The sequence below is a fragment of the Acipenser ruthenus genome, chromosome 1, assembly GCF_902713425.1.
Source record: "Acipenser ruthenus chromosome 1, fAciRut3.2 maternal haplotype, whole genome shotgun sequence".
Taxonomy (NCBI): Eukaryota; Metazoa; Chordata; class Actinopteri; order Acipenseriformes; family Acipenseridae; genus Acipenser; species Acipenser ruthenus.
In genome coordinates, this window is record NC_081189.1 from 18,517,606 (window position 1) to 18,536,381 (window position 18,776).

An 18,776-nucleotide genomic window follows, 5' to 3' on the forward strand; every position below is an offset into this window, starting at 1 on the left:
CATTACTGACTAAAGATATGTTTCATACAGCTAAAGACACGGCTGATTTTATAAATATGTTAAGTATGACTTCTGGTCCTGTTTCTGTTCATGACCTAAAAACCAAAAAGTGCATTAATAAAATTAAATTGGTTGTTTTTCGGTCCTAAGGATAGGAATCCAGCATTGGTTAAGGGTTGAAGGCAGATTTGCTTCAGTGCACCACATAAAGCTGTAATGATAAACATCAAGGATCCCTCAAATTGAGATTATTGTTTTTTAGGGACTGCAAAGTTTGCTATCATTTTTCTTTTCATTATGTATTAGATTGGTTTTATTTATTTATTTATTTATTTTTAGTTATCATTATTTCAAAATGGCATGTTTTAAATACACTGACAGCTCTGGCCAAAGGTTTTGCAGCACCCTATAGAATTAGCTAATTTTGCTTCATAATGTTAACATATTTAATTACACACCCCTTTATAGTTTTTCATATACTTAACGAAAAACTGACAAAAAATGAAACAAATGTGACATTTTGAAATCTAACATGAAACACTGTACTACTATTATGGCTTCCAGTAGACTTTTGGGATATCATTGTGTAGTTTCTTTGATCACATGATGTTAAATAAAATATCTGAATTATGTTCACATATTTTTTAAAAAAAAAACAATTATGTCTCAAACTTTTGGCCATATTATACATGTCACTATATAGTTTGTTCCACACTCTGCCAAACTTAAATTCAAAGTACAATCTTCTAAATGGGTTGTAATATAATTTCAAAAGTATTATTATTATTATTATTATTATTATTATTATTATTATTATTATTATTATTATTATTATTATTATTATTATTTCTTTTAACAAACGTACTGGTTGAAAATTAGAGGATTAATATGAAACAGGTGCGTGCATTAATTGCAGCCAATTAGCTCACATTAGCACCTGAACCTCTTTATAAACCCATTGCGCACTAATGAACACCAAACTCAACTACTGACTGTTTTTTCTTTAGACCGAAGAAAGAAGTTCACGGTTGCCTTGGATTTAATGATGCTGTGCTGTCTTAGATTTGGGTAATTGTTGACCTTTTCTGTACTTTAGAAACGTTAATTTTATTGTGTGTATTTTTCACTTTTGTCTATTTTATTTCAATGCAGAATAACATTGCTGTTGGCAGTGTTAGTAACTGAAGTTTGGATGCGAACCCCCCCTCTAGGTACGATAATGGTAGCTTCAACAGAAATGTCCTTTTAGCTTCCTATTTATTTGCCGGTTGTATTTTTTTCAAGGGCCGTTTTCTGCAGGCTCGGTGAGGACAGAATGTTAAGGCAGTGTGATGATAATGATGATGATGGAGAAGTCTTTTGGGGGATATGTTTTCGTATCGATGTGATTGGTGAGTGACTTTTTCTGAATGTACAAAGCCTGTTGATTCCTAATTGATTGACCTCAATTAAGTAGAGTACTCCTGCACTGTGGCATCAATCAGGCTTCATTTTTGCAAAGTGCAGGGTAGGAAAGGCTCTTACGTTGGCTTTAAAAGCATGTTGCTGATCACACTAAACCTATGCTGCTACAACCTTCATTTGTTGACGCAAGTGCTCAGAAATAGAAATCATTTACCCTGAACTTACTGTTCTGAATGGGTGTTTATTTCTAATAATAATCGTTACAAAACTGCAAGAAGTAGATTGAACAGGGCAATGGGGGTGTTAACTTTGTTATCTCTCTACCTTGCTTGATGACATGTACAGTTTTGTTAAAGGGCAACCAAATTTCTATTTCCATAGACAATAATGGGGTGCTTGTTTCCCTCCAAGACTGGCTGCACAGTGTGGATATAGCTTAACCTTTGACTTCTTGCGAAATGTCAAGTTCCTTGCTTCTGTGCTGAGCTGCTTTGCTCGAACACAGTAAGTCTTCATTTTATTTCTTATAAACTTGTTTCTAATGGTTACATGTTGTGATTTAACTTTAGCCTTTGTTTCCAGAATGATGACCCCTTCAAACTGACAGTACAAATCAGTATCTTCTCAAACTGTGCTATGACTTCAGCTTCCTTTTATGTTCAGAGCATGACGTGCCCCGATTCTCCATGGGCAGAGAGAAATTCTGTAGAAAAGAAACTACATGGAGGTAAGGGCTGTCGGATTTGATATGTTTAGTATAACTTTGCATGGGTTGTTGTTTTTTTTTTTTTTTTTTTTTTTTTAAATTGTCACTACAGAAGTGCTTCATTCCTGACTATTGAGAGTTGCCTGTCACTATCTGGTCCATGACACAGAGGGAGGAGGGGGGCGACACATTGTGGTCATCATGTGGCTTGCATTGGGTATAACTTGGAAATTTTAAAACATATAGATGCTGTAGTACTGTGTTTCCACCTGTAAATTCTCTGTTGCGTCCCTGCAGATTCAACCTACAATGACCTCCTATAGAGCTCGGGATTACCCTGTTGTGAAGTACTTAAGACCCTTGTATTTTGAGGTAGAGCTCCTGTACAGCAGGGATCTACAGGCTGAATTGTTTTTGGAGAACTGCTGGGTAACCTATTCTGGGTGGGGAGGGCTGAGTATTTATTAATACTCTTTTTGGAAAGTGTATTAATAAATAAATCTAAACTATCCCACAGTTTCTGAGTTTTGCCCCATGCAGTCTCCCTTATTTTGACAGCTCCATGTTGACAGGTCTGAAATAGTCCTGCTGGGTACAATCACATCATAAAACACAAAATTTTAGAGGCAGGCCTACTATCCATGTAGTATTTGGTTAAATAACATTTCTGATCTTTTATCACAGGTTACTTAACATACAGCAAACATAAACCCTAGGGCTATTATATCACATTTATTTTTTTTACATACAATTACCCATTTATACAGAGTGTGTGGTGGTTTTACTTATTTATTTTAACTGGAGCAATGTAGGTAAAGTGCTTTGCTCAAGGGTACAGCAGCAGTGTCCCCCACCTGGGATTGAACCCATGACCCTCTGGTCAGGAGTCCAGAGCCCTAACCACTACTCCACACTGCTGCCCTTTTCATATGTTTTTCCATGGCAAAAACATATTAGATACTTGATTTCTGCTTAATAAAAGTAAAAACTGGGCACTGCATAATTGTACTGCTATATCTGGTGTGTGTATTCATTACCCCATTTAAAGCATTTACTGATGGAAGATCAACATGTCACAGACCAAATACTGCAGTGTGTCATGTCATCCAGTTCAAACTTTAGGACACAATAGTTATCAAATGACAATGATAGTTGCATTAGCATGTTTCCATAGGACTGTCTGTGTTAACATCTTCATGTATTTATTTAACTCAAGCTTTCACCAAAAGGTGAAAGCCTCAGAATTTGAGCTTCCTGTGCAACTCACCTATTAACCTCTTGAATGTAAATAAAAAAGCTAGAGAATTAATTACGCAACATCCTGGGGTTAGTCAAATCATTGCTGTTAAATAAGGTTGTGTGTGGGTGTTTTTTTATTTTTTTTAAATAAATCATAATCTTGTGAACTTTCTCCTCAATAACATAGACCTGCCCTGGAATAGAGTCATCTAATCAAACATTTCAGATTAGCAATGATGCAATGTAAACAGGGACTTGTATCGGTTCATTATAGTTGAGCTCATCAAAGGCTAGCTTGTGAAAAATATATATATATATATATATATATAAAGGCTTTATTGTAGCTTGTTTCTTCAAGGTGGGACAAAGACTGTAAACTACAGTAGACAAACAAAATTTTCATTGTACTTTATTGAAATCTTTAATGGAAACAATTTTACATGGAACACTTTTACTGGCAGTAGAGTTCAGAAATGAAACTTCATGTATTTGCGGTCTTGGAAATGGAAACAAATTCTCACTGAGTGCCTAAAAATCAGCCCTCAATCTAAGTCTGTTCTATCTGCTGTCCTTCCCATGAATGATGCGTCAAACCCTGAGATACACAGAATAAAAAGAACTGCTTTTCTGTATTTTTTTGTAATTTTTTTTTTTTTAGCTTCTGTAGTTACCTTGGCCATTTTTCTCAACACCACAGTGCTAGTTTAATTATTTCTCATATGGATTTCTCCAGATATGACTGAGATAATAACCATGAACAGACTTAGCCTCAAGATACACTCTATAAAACTCAAGGTGTTTTGTTGACAATGTCCAAGTTGTAATTAAAATAGGCCTACTTTATTTTAATTTTATAAGGCCCATGTTTTTATTAAAGTGATTTATTTATTTCATATACACTATGTTTTGCACTTCTCTCCTGGTCAATACAGCTTGTTCACAACCAGCAATGTCAGGTGACCCACACAATGCTGTGCAGCAGCAGCCATTGTTCTGCCCTTCTCCTTTCAGTCACCAGATGGTTCTTCCCACAAGGAGAACATTCAAGACTTTGGACACACAGGACACAAATCCAAAACATACCAACAGAGCGTTCAACCGGTTTCTATGGCCAGTGGAGTGCACGCTAAAATTATAGATTGCAGATTATACAGCTCCTACGCAGAAAACACACTTGTCACAGACACTATCGTTTTGGATTTTGTAGAATTACATTTTTTCCCCCAGAAGGATTAAACTGACTAGATTATTATTATTTTTTAGTTCTTGTTGAACACCAACGTTTTTGGTTTTTCCCAAGGAAACTCTTCTCTGCCAAAGTGCCCATAGCATGCAGTCTTTTGGTAAATGGGCCTTTTCAGACCTAGCTCCCTGTTGGTAAGAAGAACAGGAATTGGTTATTTTACAACACGGTACAGTAAGTAACAGTTCATGATAACTTTCACACCTCAGTGGGAAATACGAATGGTTGGTTCACTGTACAGTTTTAATTTCCTTCTTTAGCACTGGAATGGGTTTTTGAGGATTTATATTGTTGTCTATGCCCATGTATAAAAGAGCAAATCTACAGTGATTGATACAGATTCCATAAAAACTGGAGAACTGCAGATTAAAGCACTAGAACCAGGATATACAGCTCTGGCCAAAAACTTTGCATCACCTAGAATTTTAGGAATGAGACCTAATTAAAAAAAACTATATGAACATAATTTAGATCTTTTATTTAACATCATGTAATTAAAGAAACTACAAAATAATATCACAAAAGTCTACCTGAAGCCATAATAGTAGTACAGTATTGTTAGACATTTTTCAATGTTTGTGTTTTTCGTTAAATATATGGAAAGCTACAAAGCGGTATCTAATTCAATATGTTAAAAATGAGCTAATTCTATAGGGTGATGCTAAACTTTTGGCCACAGCTGTACACAAGGGCAGATATCCACAAGATGTTATGTGAGCAATTGACACCTCCTATATTACCATTCCCGTAATATAACATAAAACATATACAAATATGCATCCGCCTTACATTAAAAATGTCACCTTGCTCACAATGAAGAATTCTGGCTTCTGGCTGGATATGGCAAGAGGGTCAGTTTAACATGATTGATATATTTTTATGTATTTTTGTCTCTTCCTACTTCGTTATATCGATGTAGCCCTCAGAGGACAATCCCATCATTCTGCACAATGAGCACTTGGCATGGGTATGGCATGGGTATTTACTGGACAGGCATGGGTATTTACTGGACAGGCATGGACATGGCATGGGTATTTACTGGACAGCATGGGCATGGCATGGGTATTTACTGGACAGGCATGGACATGGCATGGGTATTTACTGGACAGGCATGGCATGGGTATTTACTGGACAGGCATGGACATGGCATGGGTATTTACTGGACAGACATGGCATGGCATGGGTATTTACTGGACAGGCATGGCATGGCATGGGTATTTACTGGACAGGCATGGACATGCCACGTCTTGTGTTATTGCTGCCCAGTGGATGAACAGAGAGATCAAAACAATATATTTTATACCTTACAATTACTCCAGGCCGCAGATCAAAGTTTTTCTGTATAATTTCCAAGAGCTCGTCTTCATCTTTACTTGAGGTGCCATAGTGAAAGACTGAGATCGAGAGCGGGCGGCTCACACTAATTGCATAAGACAGCTGATGCAAAAGAGAAAAGCAAAACAAAAAATAAATACAATTTAAAAACAGTTTTTTATAGCTCAAATATTGTCTTCAAAACTTAACACTATCCCACACTGGGCCCCAATTGACAAAGCTTGAACAAGAGTTCCATTATATATCAGCTTGCCTGCAGAATCTGAAAGTTTCTGATTCACTTCTGTGGACTCTGTATGTGCAGCAATATCAATGTACAATACGGTGTCGAAGTACAGTAGGTCGGCATAGACTGATAATAACTCCTGATGTTTTTTTCTGGTCCCTTATAATTATTATTATTATTTATTTCTTGGCAGACGCCCTTATCCAGGGCGACTTACAATTGTTACAAGATGTCACATTATACATTATTTCACATTATACAGATATCACATTATTTTACATACAATTACCCATTTATACAGTTGGGTTTTTACTGGAGCAATCTAGGTAAAGTACCTTGCTCAAGGGTACAACAGCAGTGTCCCCCACTGGGGATTGAACCCACAACCCTCCGGTCAAGAGTCCAGAGCCCTAACCACTACTCCACACTGCTGCCTTATAATACATCTTGAAGAGAACTGACTGTTTTTAATGAAGTCATGAGTTAGTAAATCGGGCCCCCTGTCTCAAGGCTGGATCTCCCTCACCTGGACAACTCTCTTGCAGAGACCAGCCTTCACCAGGGACTTGGCCACCCACCGAGCTGCATAGGCCCCCGAGCGGTCTACCTTCGAAAAGTCCTTTCCAGAAAAGGCCCCTCCACCATGACCACCCCACCCCCCATACGTGTCAACAATGATCTTCCGACCTGTGAGTCCTGCGTCTCCCTATAAAACAACAAAAAGAAACAGACTCAGACCCCTGTGAAATGGATCACTTTCATTTCCCCCTCCGCTAGTTAATGTTCACTAGCTCAAAGCTCTCTATACTGGCCAGCTGAACATGTGGCATGCAACAGTTGTGTTCCTTTTAATAACATACTACTTTATTTGCATAGTAATTTATTTACTTAATCAAGGGTAAAGTTCTTTACTTTGATTTTCAGCAACTCCTGGTTGGTCTATCTACACCTGATAACGTTTTTTTGCATACGCCAACATGGTCAGTCGTCTTCCACAGATTTTCTTTTAAAACAGCAGTACCATTTTGTACCTGCAAACCTCTGACTTCACCGATTTATAGTGTTCAGAAAATATAATTGCCACGGTATGGTAACCCCTCCCCTGTCTAGAATCAGTGTGGACGCCACATACTTTATAGTATAGAAGCAGGTTTCATTAAAATAAAAGATTTCATTGTATTCTGTCTAAAAGAGATCTTAAAACAGTATAAACATGAAAGACTTGCTGTACCTGGGGACCACCCATAATAAATTTTCCACTTGGCAGCAGGTGGTACACGGTCCTGTCGTCAAGGTATTTTTCAGGGATGACAGTTTTAATCACTTTCTCCTTCAGGTCCTTTCTGATCTCTTGCAGTGTCACATCCGGGGCGTGCTGTACCGATATGACCACCGTGTGAACTCGCAATGGCTCCATGGCACCGTCGTTATTCCGGTACTCCACAGTGACCTATGATCAGCGTTCAACACACAATCATGGACTATGGACACATTATGGACGCACTGTTTAAAACCCTTTTTTGTTGTCAATTACAGAATGGTTTGAATACATGGGTTTGATCTTACGCACTAGCTAGACACACTGTAGGACAAACTCACTCGATAATGTTAAATCCAGAGAGCTGCTTCTCCAGTTACGATGAAAGGGACATTCTTCAGCACAAGTCAGTAAGAATACAAGAATCCCAGGCTAACTTGTCTGCCAGTATCTCCATCCGCATCTCCAAACTATATTTTTTACAATACATATTTGTTGGGGGCAAGACTGCGTATGAAAAGCAAAAACAACTCCCTGCTGTCTCGAATATTTCCCAACACAAATTACCAGCACCAACTTTGATGTATTTTTTTTTGCTATTACATTTAAAGGATTTATCCCAAACTAGCCTTTTGTGTATTACTATTGATGAGTCAAAATGCAAACTGTTTGCACTAACTCATGATGCTCTGCTCTGCACAGAAATCTTGCCATGTCACTTACCTGTGATTTTGAGTCTGGCCGTATCCATGGGCACACTCCGTTTCGGGAGAGCTCCTTTAACTTTGCATTCAGTTTGTGAGCCAAGAGGATGGTTAAGGGCATGCATTCCTCCGTTTCATCAGTCGCATATCCAAACAAGACCCTGCAAAGAATCAGCATACATATATATATATATATATATATATATATATATATATATATATATATATATATATATATATATATATATATATATAACCCAGAAAGTTTAAAATGGCATTTGACTCTACTCTGAAGTAACGGCTATATACCTGATCTCCAGCTCCAATATCATCTTCATCCTTTCCTTCAAAAACACAGTCAGTAATTTCACTGCATTGGGGCTCCAGAGCCACCAGCACATTGCAGGTTTTGTAATCGAAACCTGATGGAAAAAAAAAGAAAAAAAATGCAGTCTATTAGCCAACTCTTTTTGAGACTCGGATTTATATTTAAACATACTGACAACACCACTTCTAATAGGATCTGTTTGATCCAATAAACTGGTAAAACAATGCTCTACTAATAAATTCCCAGAAAATTCTGACAATGTTATGTTAGGAAACCAAAACAGTCAAAATGAGTCCAAACTAAATCTCGTATAACTTAATTAATTATGAAAATCTAATGCATCATATTTTAAGAGGAACAAACGATATGCAAAATGAAGAAGAATCCAAGCACTACTTCTATAGAGATAACTGCACACCACCTGGCCCACTATCCAGTACACTAGGATTCAGATGTACCTTTGGAAGAGTCATCATAGCCGATCTTCTTGATGGTGTCTCGGACGACTTTCTGAAGATCCACAGTCGCCTTTGACGTGACCTCCCCGCATAGTAAGACCATGCCGGTCTTTGCCACGCATTCTGTTGGGTATCAAGCATCATTTTCATCTATGCACTGCAACAGCTGCCTTTTCACATACTGTACAGATATGAAAAATAACTTACACTTCAACTGTTGCAAGCACTTCATTTTACAAAAGTTACTTTGCACATTGAGCACGTGGTTCTAAGTCTGACTGCTTCAGGTGTGGGTTGGTGGTTTAAGGAATTACCACTAGGTGAGTACAGTGGTAATTTCTGAAGTTAGAGGGTTTTGTTTTTAAATATCATTCAAGCTCAACTTACCACAGGCAACTTTGGAGTCTGGGTCCAAAGCTAAGTATGCATCCAAAACAGCATCACTGATCTGATCACACATTTTATCTGAGTAAAGAAAAAAAAAAGACGTTTGAAAAAGCCTTCTTATGAGAGTTTCATGCAATGCTCCCAAAACCATGAGACACAACACTAGGGCAGGGGTGCAGTTTTTACCTTGCTAAAGTGAAATGATTCAAGTTAATAAGTAATAATAAAGAAAGAATCATGTAAAAAAAATGAGTACCCCATCCATGTTTAGCCAATGTATCCGGTCCCCACAAAATAATTAAAATAAAACGTGTAAGTTACGCCTTCAATTAGTACCTGAGAGAACGTTCGTGATGGTTCTGGACATTGGAACTTTACCTTCTATAACAAATGTTCAGTCGGGTAAAGTCTGTGTGTGGCGTGATATGCTTTACCTTTGTCAAAGCAAAAACTTTAGAAAACGAGAGAATTATGTTGTGTAAATGAATACTATGTGTACAGCTGACCCAGTCTCCACACTTCGGGTGGGCAAGAGGACTGCAAAACATGGCTATAAGTTTTATGAAAAATAATGTACTTTTGTGAAAAATGAGGAGCTCAGTCAGCACTGGATTATCATGGTGTGTAGTCTATAATAAGGTAGGCCTATGTAGCAGCTTACAGTTGGTCAAAAACACATATAATGTCTAAATAAACGCAGTAATATCCAAGTGTTCTTGGTCGTTGCGTGCATGGTATTTTATTCAGAACATTAAAAGTAAGTGTGTTTGTGTGTGTGTGTGTGTGTGTGTGTGTGTGTGTGTGTGTGTGTGTTTAAATTAGCGAAACCAGCTGTGCAGCTGTCCCGTGTTGTCTGCCCAAGCTTGTTCATATCCATTATTGTGTTCGGCATACAGAAGGCTAAACTCGGCGTCTTAAGATGTTAACCAAATACCATTTACTCACCGGAATGTCCTTCCCCCACCGATTCCGACGTAAACAGAAATGTTTTCCCATTGTTAAATTTACCGGCGTTAGTGTGGTTCATTTTTACCTTGTTAAGACAAGCGCAGACATGTACCACGAGCAAAGATTATACGAATAGAGAGGAGGAGTAATCTTTATACGCTAGGCGTCGTATTACACAACTTCTGACATTAAACTTTTATTATCGTGGAAGTTACAATGTAAGAGACTGATGCAATCCCAAACCAACACTTACATTACATTTCGAAGCAAGCACGCAATACTTGTTGGTCGTAAGTCTATTAGGCCTATTACACAACTCGGTGCAAGTTTAAGTCTTAGATACGAACTCTCACCTACATTTTATGATTTTCAAAGCAAAAATAAAAAGAACAGCATTATTTATTTATTTTGTTTAAAGGAAAAAAACACAATTGTTTAAAATCGCAATTTCGATATTGCCTTTTTGCTGGAAGCCTAAGTGAAACACAAACATCACATGAGGCGACGACTGTTAAAAAAAAAAAGGCTTTTGCTGTTATGGAAACTATACCGTATTATTTTGCTGTTTTTTTTTTTTGTTTGTTTTTTTTTTTATAAAAAAATATATATGTACATTACTTATACTTATATATATTACTTATAACACATGTGTTGGTCATACAAATCCATATTTGAAAAGTTCCATGCAGCTATCACTTTGAGCTTGACTCGCTCCTGTTAGTAATAAACGCTCTCGGCGTGCAGGTAGCTCAGCAGAAAGCGCCACCGTAACGCTCTGGAGCGCTCTGTCGTAATGAACTCAAGCGTAGACGAACCTGTGCATTGGATGAGAATATCATCTCGAGACTTTTCAATTAGAATATCGAACCGCGTGGAAACGGACAAAACACAGCAAACAAATGGAAGGAAGGATTATCAAAATAAAACGGTCACTGATCAAGCAGGGCTGTTAGGTGAGAAAGCACTGATTATTCATTTGTTTACTGTTTTATTCATAAAAAGTTGTAGTACATTTAAAGCAGATTTCATGAAGTTTTGCCATACCTGTGCATTGGGCGCGAATTTCCACCAAAAAAAAAACAAAAGAACGGGAGTTTTTTTATTGTATTTATTTTACTTTTTATATTTGATATAAGATTATTAACTGTAACGTCCAGGATTCACTTGGGCCATACTTTCTTAGTAGCCTGATGCCAAAGCGCCGGCCATACAGCATGCCCATGCCATTAGGTAGCCCAAGCTGTAGTTTATGGGGACTTGTGCATATTGACTATTTTTGAAGGCAGTCTTAGAGATCCGTGGGAAATGGATTTGCTTCTTGTCAATAATAACCAATCTACAAGTGGACGCTCGGTAATAATCAGTATCAACAGTTTTAATATCATCTTATATTCCAGCAAATCCATTATTATTTTGTAACGTATTATTTTTTTAAAAGTTGTCATGTTAATAATGTAATTTTGTTGTCAATTAGAATGTGATTTCTTGAACAGCTGCATGACCGTTTACTTTATCTCTACAGATCTAACTTTAAAACATGGCTATAGTGTACAGCTGCATAGCCAAAGGGCACATTATCCTGGCTGATGTCTCACTTAGAGGCGGGGATTTTCAGGTAGAAATGTACCTTAAGAGATTTAGACAATCCTATTGCTTGTTTATCGCATCCACAAATCAAAAAGTATTTTGAATACAGAGGAGGCTGATTAGTTTGGATAACAGATGTGTATGAAATAAAAGACTGGATAATGGTTAAAGGTTGTACTTGCTTCAATATTACTCCGCCATGAGTTGACTTTAAGGCTTCTGTATCACAGGTCAGTCTACCATTATTATTCATGAAGCATACGCTCTTTGTCAGATCCTATCTCATCCCCATTTGCTTTGAAGCTGGCTCCCTCTTCATGAGCGAGTGATTCAGCACATCGGAGGACATCTAATTGTATATAAAGCTGCTGTGTGTTAACTGATCATGTGCAGGGAAGTGCATACTTATAACTTAACTGCCTTCAAAGGTATTTTCTTAAATTTTAGGGTACTGCTTTAAACTTGATTAGGCCAAGCCCCATGGGTCCATTATCAAGAGACAGCTTTCAGAGAGGGAGGTAAGAAAAGTTAATTTGTCTTTAACTTGTCTTTTTTATTTATTTATGTATTTATTTATTTATTTATTTACAAAATTCTCCTAATCAGATTGTCCATTACTCATTTAAATGAATGGGTGGATAATGTTATCCATTAAAACACCCTTACTTGACTGATTAATGGATTAATTCATTAGCAATAAAACCTTTTTTTCATTAATTCCGTAAACTAAGCAAAACATTTCCACATGACAAGTTTTATTTTAAATTACATTTTACTGTTAAAAACACAAATCCCATCACTATAAAATAAAGGATAGCTGTGAGGAATACAACAATTGCTCTGGTATAAAACTATCCAGAAGTAATTTACTGTGAGAAAGGAGCAAAAATAGACACCAATCCTATTTTTTTCACATCGCTCTAGTGTAGCTTTAGTGGAGCTTCAGTGTAGTCCCGTCGCATCACATGCAGTGCGAATGGTTCCTATCAAAGCTACTTCTTCCTTTTTCTTTTGTCGTGGCGCGGTGTGACGGTCCCAGCTCAGTTTGGAGATCCCCCTCGAGTAGGACCAGCTCTTTAGACAGTCTTATGCCCAGTCTTTGGATGATTGTAAGAGAGATTGTGCTATGTGCTGTGTACTGACTTAATCTGCTTCTACAATGCAACATTATTTTATAACTGCAGCCTAATAATAGCCTTCTGTTTCCCCCCTCACAGTTTCAATTACTATACTCTGTTTAATAACGGAATTACCTTTGTGTGTGCAACAGAAAAGAACATGGACTCCTTAACAGCATACAGGTTTCTTGATGAGGTAAAGAAAAAAAAAATGTTGTTTTTCTAATATTCTTTATTAAAGGCAGTTTAAACATGGCCCCACTCAAAAACTGTTTGAGTCTATTCTTTGTTATACATGTCTAGGCTGTTGTTAATGAAACTAACAACAATCTAAAATAGGGATGTAACGGTGTACCTGTTTTACGGTAAACCGCGGTATAAACTGGCACGGTTTTGAAACCACAACCATATTTCTATACCATGATTACCAAGTTCACACGGTTTAAGGTGATATGGGCGCGTTTTTTTTTATTCACCGTTTGTCCATCGGTGAGCGACTGTGTTCATTAGAACTAACTAATGAACACAGACATCTCAAGTTCTGAAACCTGCCATGCATGAGATTATCCGCATAGGCTATTAAATAAATGACGTCATATTTAATATAAACCGCCCTACTAAACAATGATCGCTAGCAAGCGATCACAAATACTTGAAAATATCAGCAAAAACAAGGCACTGTAACTTTAAATCACTGCCTCCCTATTAATTTACCAAACCAAAGAAGTAACAGTAGCTATTCACCACCTGGAAGTTGGTTACTTATTCCCGGTTCCTTATTTGCGATGTAGTTGACAAAGCAGCGTGTCCTTTTTCTGTGTGTTTTAACTCACTTACACATCTTGCTCAATTAATATATTGCAACTAATATATTGTTCCTTCTTTAAAAAAAACGAAAATATTAATAACAAATCTGTATCAGCAGCATGGCGGTACCCTGTATTACCTGTTTGTTTCGCCCCATTTAACCCACCTTAGATGCCTTGCTCACTAAATATCGAAGTATCCCTAGATAGGTTATTGTCTCCTCTTTGCAAAAACACTAAAGATTTTAGTGAGCAAGCCGTACCCCACGAACAGCAGCACCCCAAAATGTAGCCCATTATAACCTATACAGAACTCATGGGGGCACGTCTTTTGATGCCCCATTTACCCCCCTTAGACGCCTTGCTCACTAAAATCTTTAGTGTTTTTGCAAAGAGGGGTTGATAACCTATCTAGGGATACCTTGATATGTAGTGAGCAAGCCGTCTAAGGGGGTTTTGGTTTATATTTCTCTTTAACCAGTGCACAGTAAATACAGCGTTGTGGTCCTTTTAGTTTAAAGGCCCAAACCATTTGATTACCATTCTGTTAAGTGCTGATCTCAGACCTGTGTGGATTCATCAGTTAGCTGTTTTTCTGGTCCACATCCTATACAGGTAAACACTTCATTGTGTAACTCATGGAACTCTCAAACTTAAGAAAGTCAAATAAAACAATAACGTTTAATGAAGCTATGGACTTGTGTGTTAACTAATCTATAGTTTCAACCCAATTCATTAATTATATGTAATTTTGGTGGCGCCATTCTCAAGAAAATTGGTCATATTTTTTAACTTGAGTAATGTAGTTCAGTAAAGCAACCTGGGCCCTTCCAGACCATGTCTTTGTTCAAACTGTGTCATTAACTCTTTCAGCATTAACTGTGCAAAAAGACACCCCTACTATAACTAATTAAAGAGTTTAAGAAGTAAATAGATCATGCAAAAACTGTAAGTGATACCAACCAGGTCCAGTTAACTGGTCTGCTGTGTTGAGTGGACTTATTTTCTCAGAGTTCTGCAGTGTTGAAGGAGTATACTAATACATTATACTAAGTAAAACTGACCAGGTCCTTAAGTTCTAGCTCATTCAAGCCTGTTTCACAGAACCTGATGAGCTCTAATATTGGACTAGCTAAAGTTACCTTGGGTAAGGTTGTCCACGAATAGTGCTAACTCAGGCTTCTGAATTATTACTGGTCACCAGCAAAACACCAGTTGCCATAATTTGAGAGAGTAAATTATACCTTAAAGCTGCTACGTATAGAATGATGTGAGCTTGACATCTTTTTGTTATCTTTAGATTTGCAAGATCTTTGTTGAAAGTCCTCTGATAAACAAAGTGGCATTTGCTCATCCCTTTGAATTGAGTGCAGACCTTAATCAGGTGCTGGGCCAGAACATGGTATGTATCGGTAATAATAGATAGTAACTTACCAGCCAATGACAGTCAGCGGGAATATGTTTGCTGCTGTTGTTAACTTGTAAACTAGGGCTGTGTCCCTCTCTTAGGAAATCTGAGCAGCAGAGAGCACCTGATAGACTTTGTTTGTTGGAAGCCGTTGCTGCTGTAGCTGCTGTCTCTTTAAAATGTGTTCTTCTAGACACAAGTGTGGATCAGTAAGGGAAAGTTAAATGTTAACCAGGAGTTTGAACATTTGTCCTCATTCTTGTGGCTGTGTTAATCAGGAAAAAGAGGGGTATACAGTACTAGCATCATGGTAAGTCGCTTATTTTGTTTAATAAAGAATGCAAATATGATTTAAAACAAAAAACAAAGTCAAGACTGAAGAAGTTTTTCACAGAGGTACAGTAATATGTGTCTGTTAAATAAAGAGACACTTAAATATAATTGTTATCTTTATTTACTCCTGTTTATATATTTCAGACAAAAGTTTAAACACATGATAAAGACATGCAACATGCCTGATACTGTTGCAACTCAACTTTAGTACTGTATAAAAGCAATACAGATCCGTTTTACTGGAAAAAAAAAAATTCCATGCATTTTGATAATTATGTTTTCCAAATGTTCATATGTAGCACAAGAGAGTATTACAAAAAGATACTTTTTGTAGTAATTAAATTAGACAAACATGTCGTTTTAAAAAAATATTTTCCAGATGTTGTCAGATGTTATCAGATTTCCCAACAACACTTATGATAAATACTGTTCTATTACCAATATTGTAGACAGAATTTCTGTATAAAATGACTTACACACATCATAAATACAATACCACCTGCTGCTTGCACGATTAGCACCTGTTAACTGTTTAAGGTGATCATTATTCTCCATATTAACCATTTATAAATCTTAGAGTTAAATCTTGTTCAGACTTTGCATTGTCATGAATCTGCTTTTTTACTTGCTAAATAAGATGTTAATTACAATATCAGGGACAAACTTGAACTTTATCATGGGTACAGTCATGTGTCAGGAAGTGAGTCTTACAGTAAGTGAGTCTTACAGTCATATTCAGATACAACCCTTCAATGTCAGTGCTCACTTACAGTATGTGTGCTTTCTCAAAACAAACAACTAGTAACTTGGAACACTTACAGGGATTGTAGAGCTTAATAATAAATCTGACCTGCTGTGCATTTCCATTCAGTATATAGGTCTCAAATGTGCAGCTTTGCAAGAAATGCATCATAGTAAAAATTAAGGCCTGGATTAAATCAACATTATGGTAGCACCATAACCATTTAAAAGTATGGTTAGGGTGCTGCCATAAACTTTCATTATTCAGATCTAGGTTAAAGACACCTCTGTTTGCAAGCCATGCTTTCATAGTGTTTTGCACTTCATTTCACCTGAAGGGTGAAATTGTCCCCACCTGTTCAACGGCTTCTGTACTGTCATGAACCAGCCAGCTGCTTCCCCCCATTGACTGACATGCTTTCAGCCAGTAACAGACTTCTGAGATCAAATCACCCAGGAAGTGCACATATAAGACCTGTGTAGCTAATGGCACTAGTCACTTTAAGTGAGCACTAACGCTTAAGGGTTTTTTTTTCTGAATATGGCTTTGCTGTACTGATAATATATCTACAGTATTTGTTGTGTTATACGAAAGCAGGTGCATAAGAATTTGGGAATAATTACTTGTTTTTTCTACCACCTAATATAACTATGATGTCAACAAAAACACACGCATATTGCTGTGCAGGTAACCATGATGAAGAAATGGTATGTCACTCTTTTCCTTTTGTTAGTTGTCACTTAGTGGCATCTGAGCATTTCTATCTGCAGCCTCTCTTGGCTTGGGAGTTTAACCTTCAAGTACTTTGTGCTGATTTAGGATGAGTTCCCATTGACCAACAATCCGTCGGATGCGCTATTACTGTACAGTATGCTCACATTCATATGCAATGTGCATCTGACCAGACAAAGCTTGTCACATGCATTGTCTTCTATTTAACTTAGCTGTACCATCTGTTTTACCATTCTTGCCTGTGCTTTACTACACTTAGCTATACGTTTACCATATTAAAGTATACTACTGTCACCTTTTATAAGGGCACTTTGGCTAGTGTGTTTGAAATGGTTAATTTGTTTCTATCTTCGCCCTTCGTGTAGGCTGACTATAGTGCAAAACCGAGTTCTGGAAAGCTGGACGCTGTACAGGAGCAGGTTAACGACGTGAAAAACATTTTGTCAGATAACTTAAACAAAGTTCTAGAAAGAGGAGAAAGGCTGAATGATCTTATAGACAAAACAGATGACCTGCAAGCAACTGTAAGTGTTTTGTTTTCGTTTTTTAATTATACTCTACAGTGGCCCTGGTGTTACTAGAAAACTGTTCCATAAATTCTTTGAGGTCTTTTCAGCAAGCCATTCTGCACTTGTTTTAAATCGTTCGCTCTTTAGATTGTGTAAATAGACCTGCCCCAGTGTATTTGCTTTTCAATTTACAACTCTTTAAACATGCCGTCTCTTTTCAGGCCGAGACTTTCCAAAAAACATCAACAAGGATTGCTCGGAAGATGTGGTGGAAAAACAAAAAGATGCTTGCTATTATTGTGGTGATAGTTATAATAATTATAATCATCATAATTCTTTTAGCCACAAATGTTATTCCAACATAATATCCACCCAGTGGTTTACATTTATCAGACTCCTGACTTGTACATGTTTTTTGCACATTACGTTTATAATTTAATACATTGTAAATTCAGACATGTACATAATTGTATTTCAATAAAAATGTGTTTTGTGCTTACGAATGCAAGATCACGTTACATTATCATAAAAAAAATAGTATAAAAAGTAGAATACTCTTTGTATCCATTCTTTGGAATAGAACAAACCCTGTTTCTGTCTGACACTGAAAAGCAATTCCCAATATTTCTTATTATTTATCTCTCTATACAGCCTTAAGGTTAGGGTTACAAGACACCAAGGAATTTATCCAGTGCATATACTCAAAGCTTGCATCCTGAAACCTTAAAATCTGCATGCTGAAAATTTTTGCATATTGTTTACCCATTTACCCAAGTAATGATATCTATTATTCAGTGAGCAAAATTTCTGCTGTAGTTTTGATTGCATTACATTTATCCCACTCTACTGCCTGGCTACTGGAGAAAGTGGAACCATGCACAAAAATCATCTTGCCAGTTTTAAGCTTTGACTTCTGTACATCTTTGCATGTTTTACATGGTTGTTAGTACTGATGCTGCTTGGGGAGCTATTTGCAACCAACTGAAAAATCACTTGGCTCATTTTGATTCTGGATTGTTAAAGGTTCATGTCAAGACCATAACTTGCATACAGTGACTTTATGAATACTGTTTATTAGATTTATATTGCACAGCCATTTACAAAAAAAAAACCACGATGTACAAAGGGCATACTTGATAACACATCAATATTTTCTGTTGAGAATTTGTCATAAATGTTCATTTCTTAAGTTTTTTAATATGAAGTGCTCACCTCATTACAGCATACAAAGGTGGTCATTTCAACCGGTTGAGTTTCATGAATTATCGGGTGGGGTGGGGGATCACTAACATATCTTTCTCATAA

The 18,776-nt window shown here is 37.0% G+C and overlaps 2 protein-coding genes and 1 long non-coding RNA gene across 5 annotated transcripts; 2 read left to right on the plus strand and 1 right to left on the minus strand.

The window, feature by feature from the left end:
- The first annotated feature begins 994 nt into the window (after positions 1-994).
- Positions 995-3,188, plus strand: LOC131740212 (uncharacterized). The gene is made up of 6 exons (XR_009330842.1): positions 995-1,068; positions 1,153-1,211; positions 1,285-1,391; positions 1,786-1,908; positions 1,987-2,131; positions 2,408-3,188. It is a non-coding gene; the product is annotated as an uncharacterized LOC131740212 (long non-coding RNA).
- A 554-nt stretch (positions 3,189-3,742) lies between these two features.
- LOC117973105 (S-adenosylmethionine synthase-like) lies at positions 3,743-10,685 on the minus strand. The gene is made up of 9 exons (XM_059013350.1): positions 10,234-10,685; positions 9,289-9,366; positions 8,902-9,024; positions 8,424-8,537; positions 8,135-8,277; positions 7,385-7,603; positions 6,680-6,859; positions 5,896-6,029; positions 3,743-4,720 (listed from the first exon to the last, which is right to left on the minus strand). The coding sequence occupies exons 1-9, from the start codon at positions 10,313-10,315 to the stop codon at positions 4,609-4,611; spliced, it is 1,185 nt and encodes a 394-aa protein (XP_058869333.1). The 5' UTR covers positions 10,316-10,685; the 3' UTR covers positions 3,743-4,608.
- A 177-nt stretch (positions 10,686-10,862) lies between these two features.
- LOC117408805 (vesicle-associated membrane protein 8) lies at positions 10,863-17,974 on the plus strand. 3 transcript variants are annotated; one of them, XM_059013146.1, is made up of 7 exons: positions 10,863-11,189; positions 11,759-11,851; positions 12,271-12,341; positions 13,041-13,137; positions 15,048-15,149; positions 17,328-17,486; positions 17,693-17,974. In XM_059013146.1, the coding sequence occupies exons 2-7, from the start codon at positions 11,774-11,776 to the stop codon at positions 17,834-17,836; spliced, it is 651 nt and encodes a 216-aa protein (XP_058869129.1). In that variant the 5' UTR covers positions 10,863-11,189; positions 11,759-11,773; the 3' UTR covers positions 17,837-17,974. The 3 variants fall into 3 exon arrangements, with proteins under 3 accessions (XP_058869129.1, XP_058869187.1, XP_058869245.1); XM_059013204.1 differs by lacking the exon at positions 11,759-11,851; XM_059013262.1 differs by lacking the exons at positions 10,863-11,189; positions 11,759-11,851 and adding an exon at positions 11,347-11,578.
- Positions 17,975-18,776: the final 802 nt, after the last annotated feature.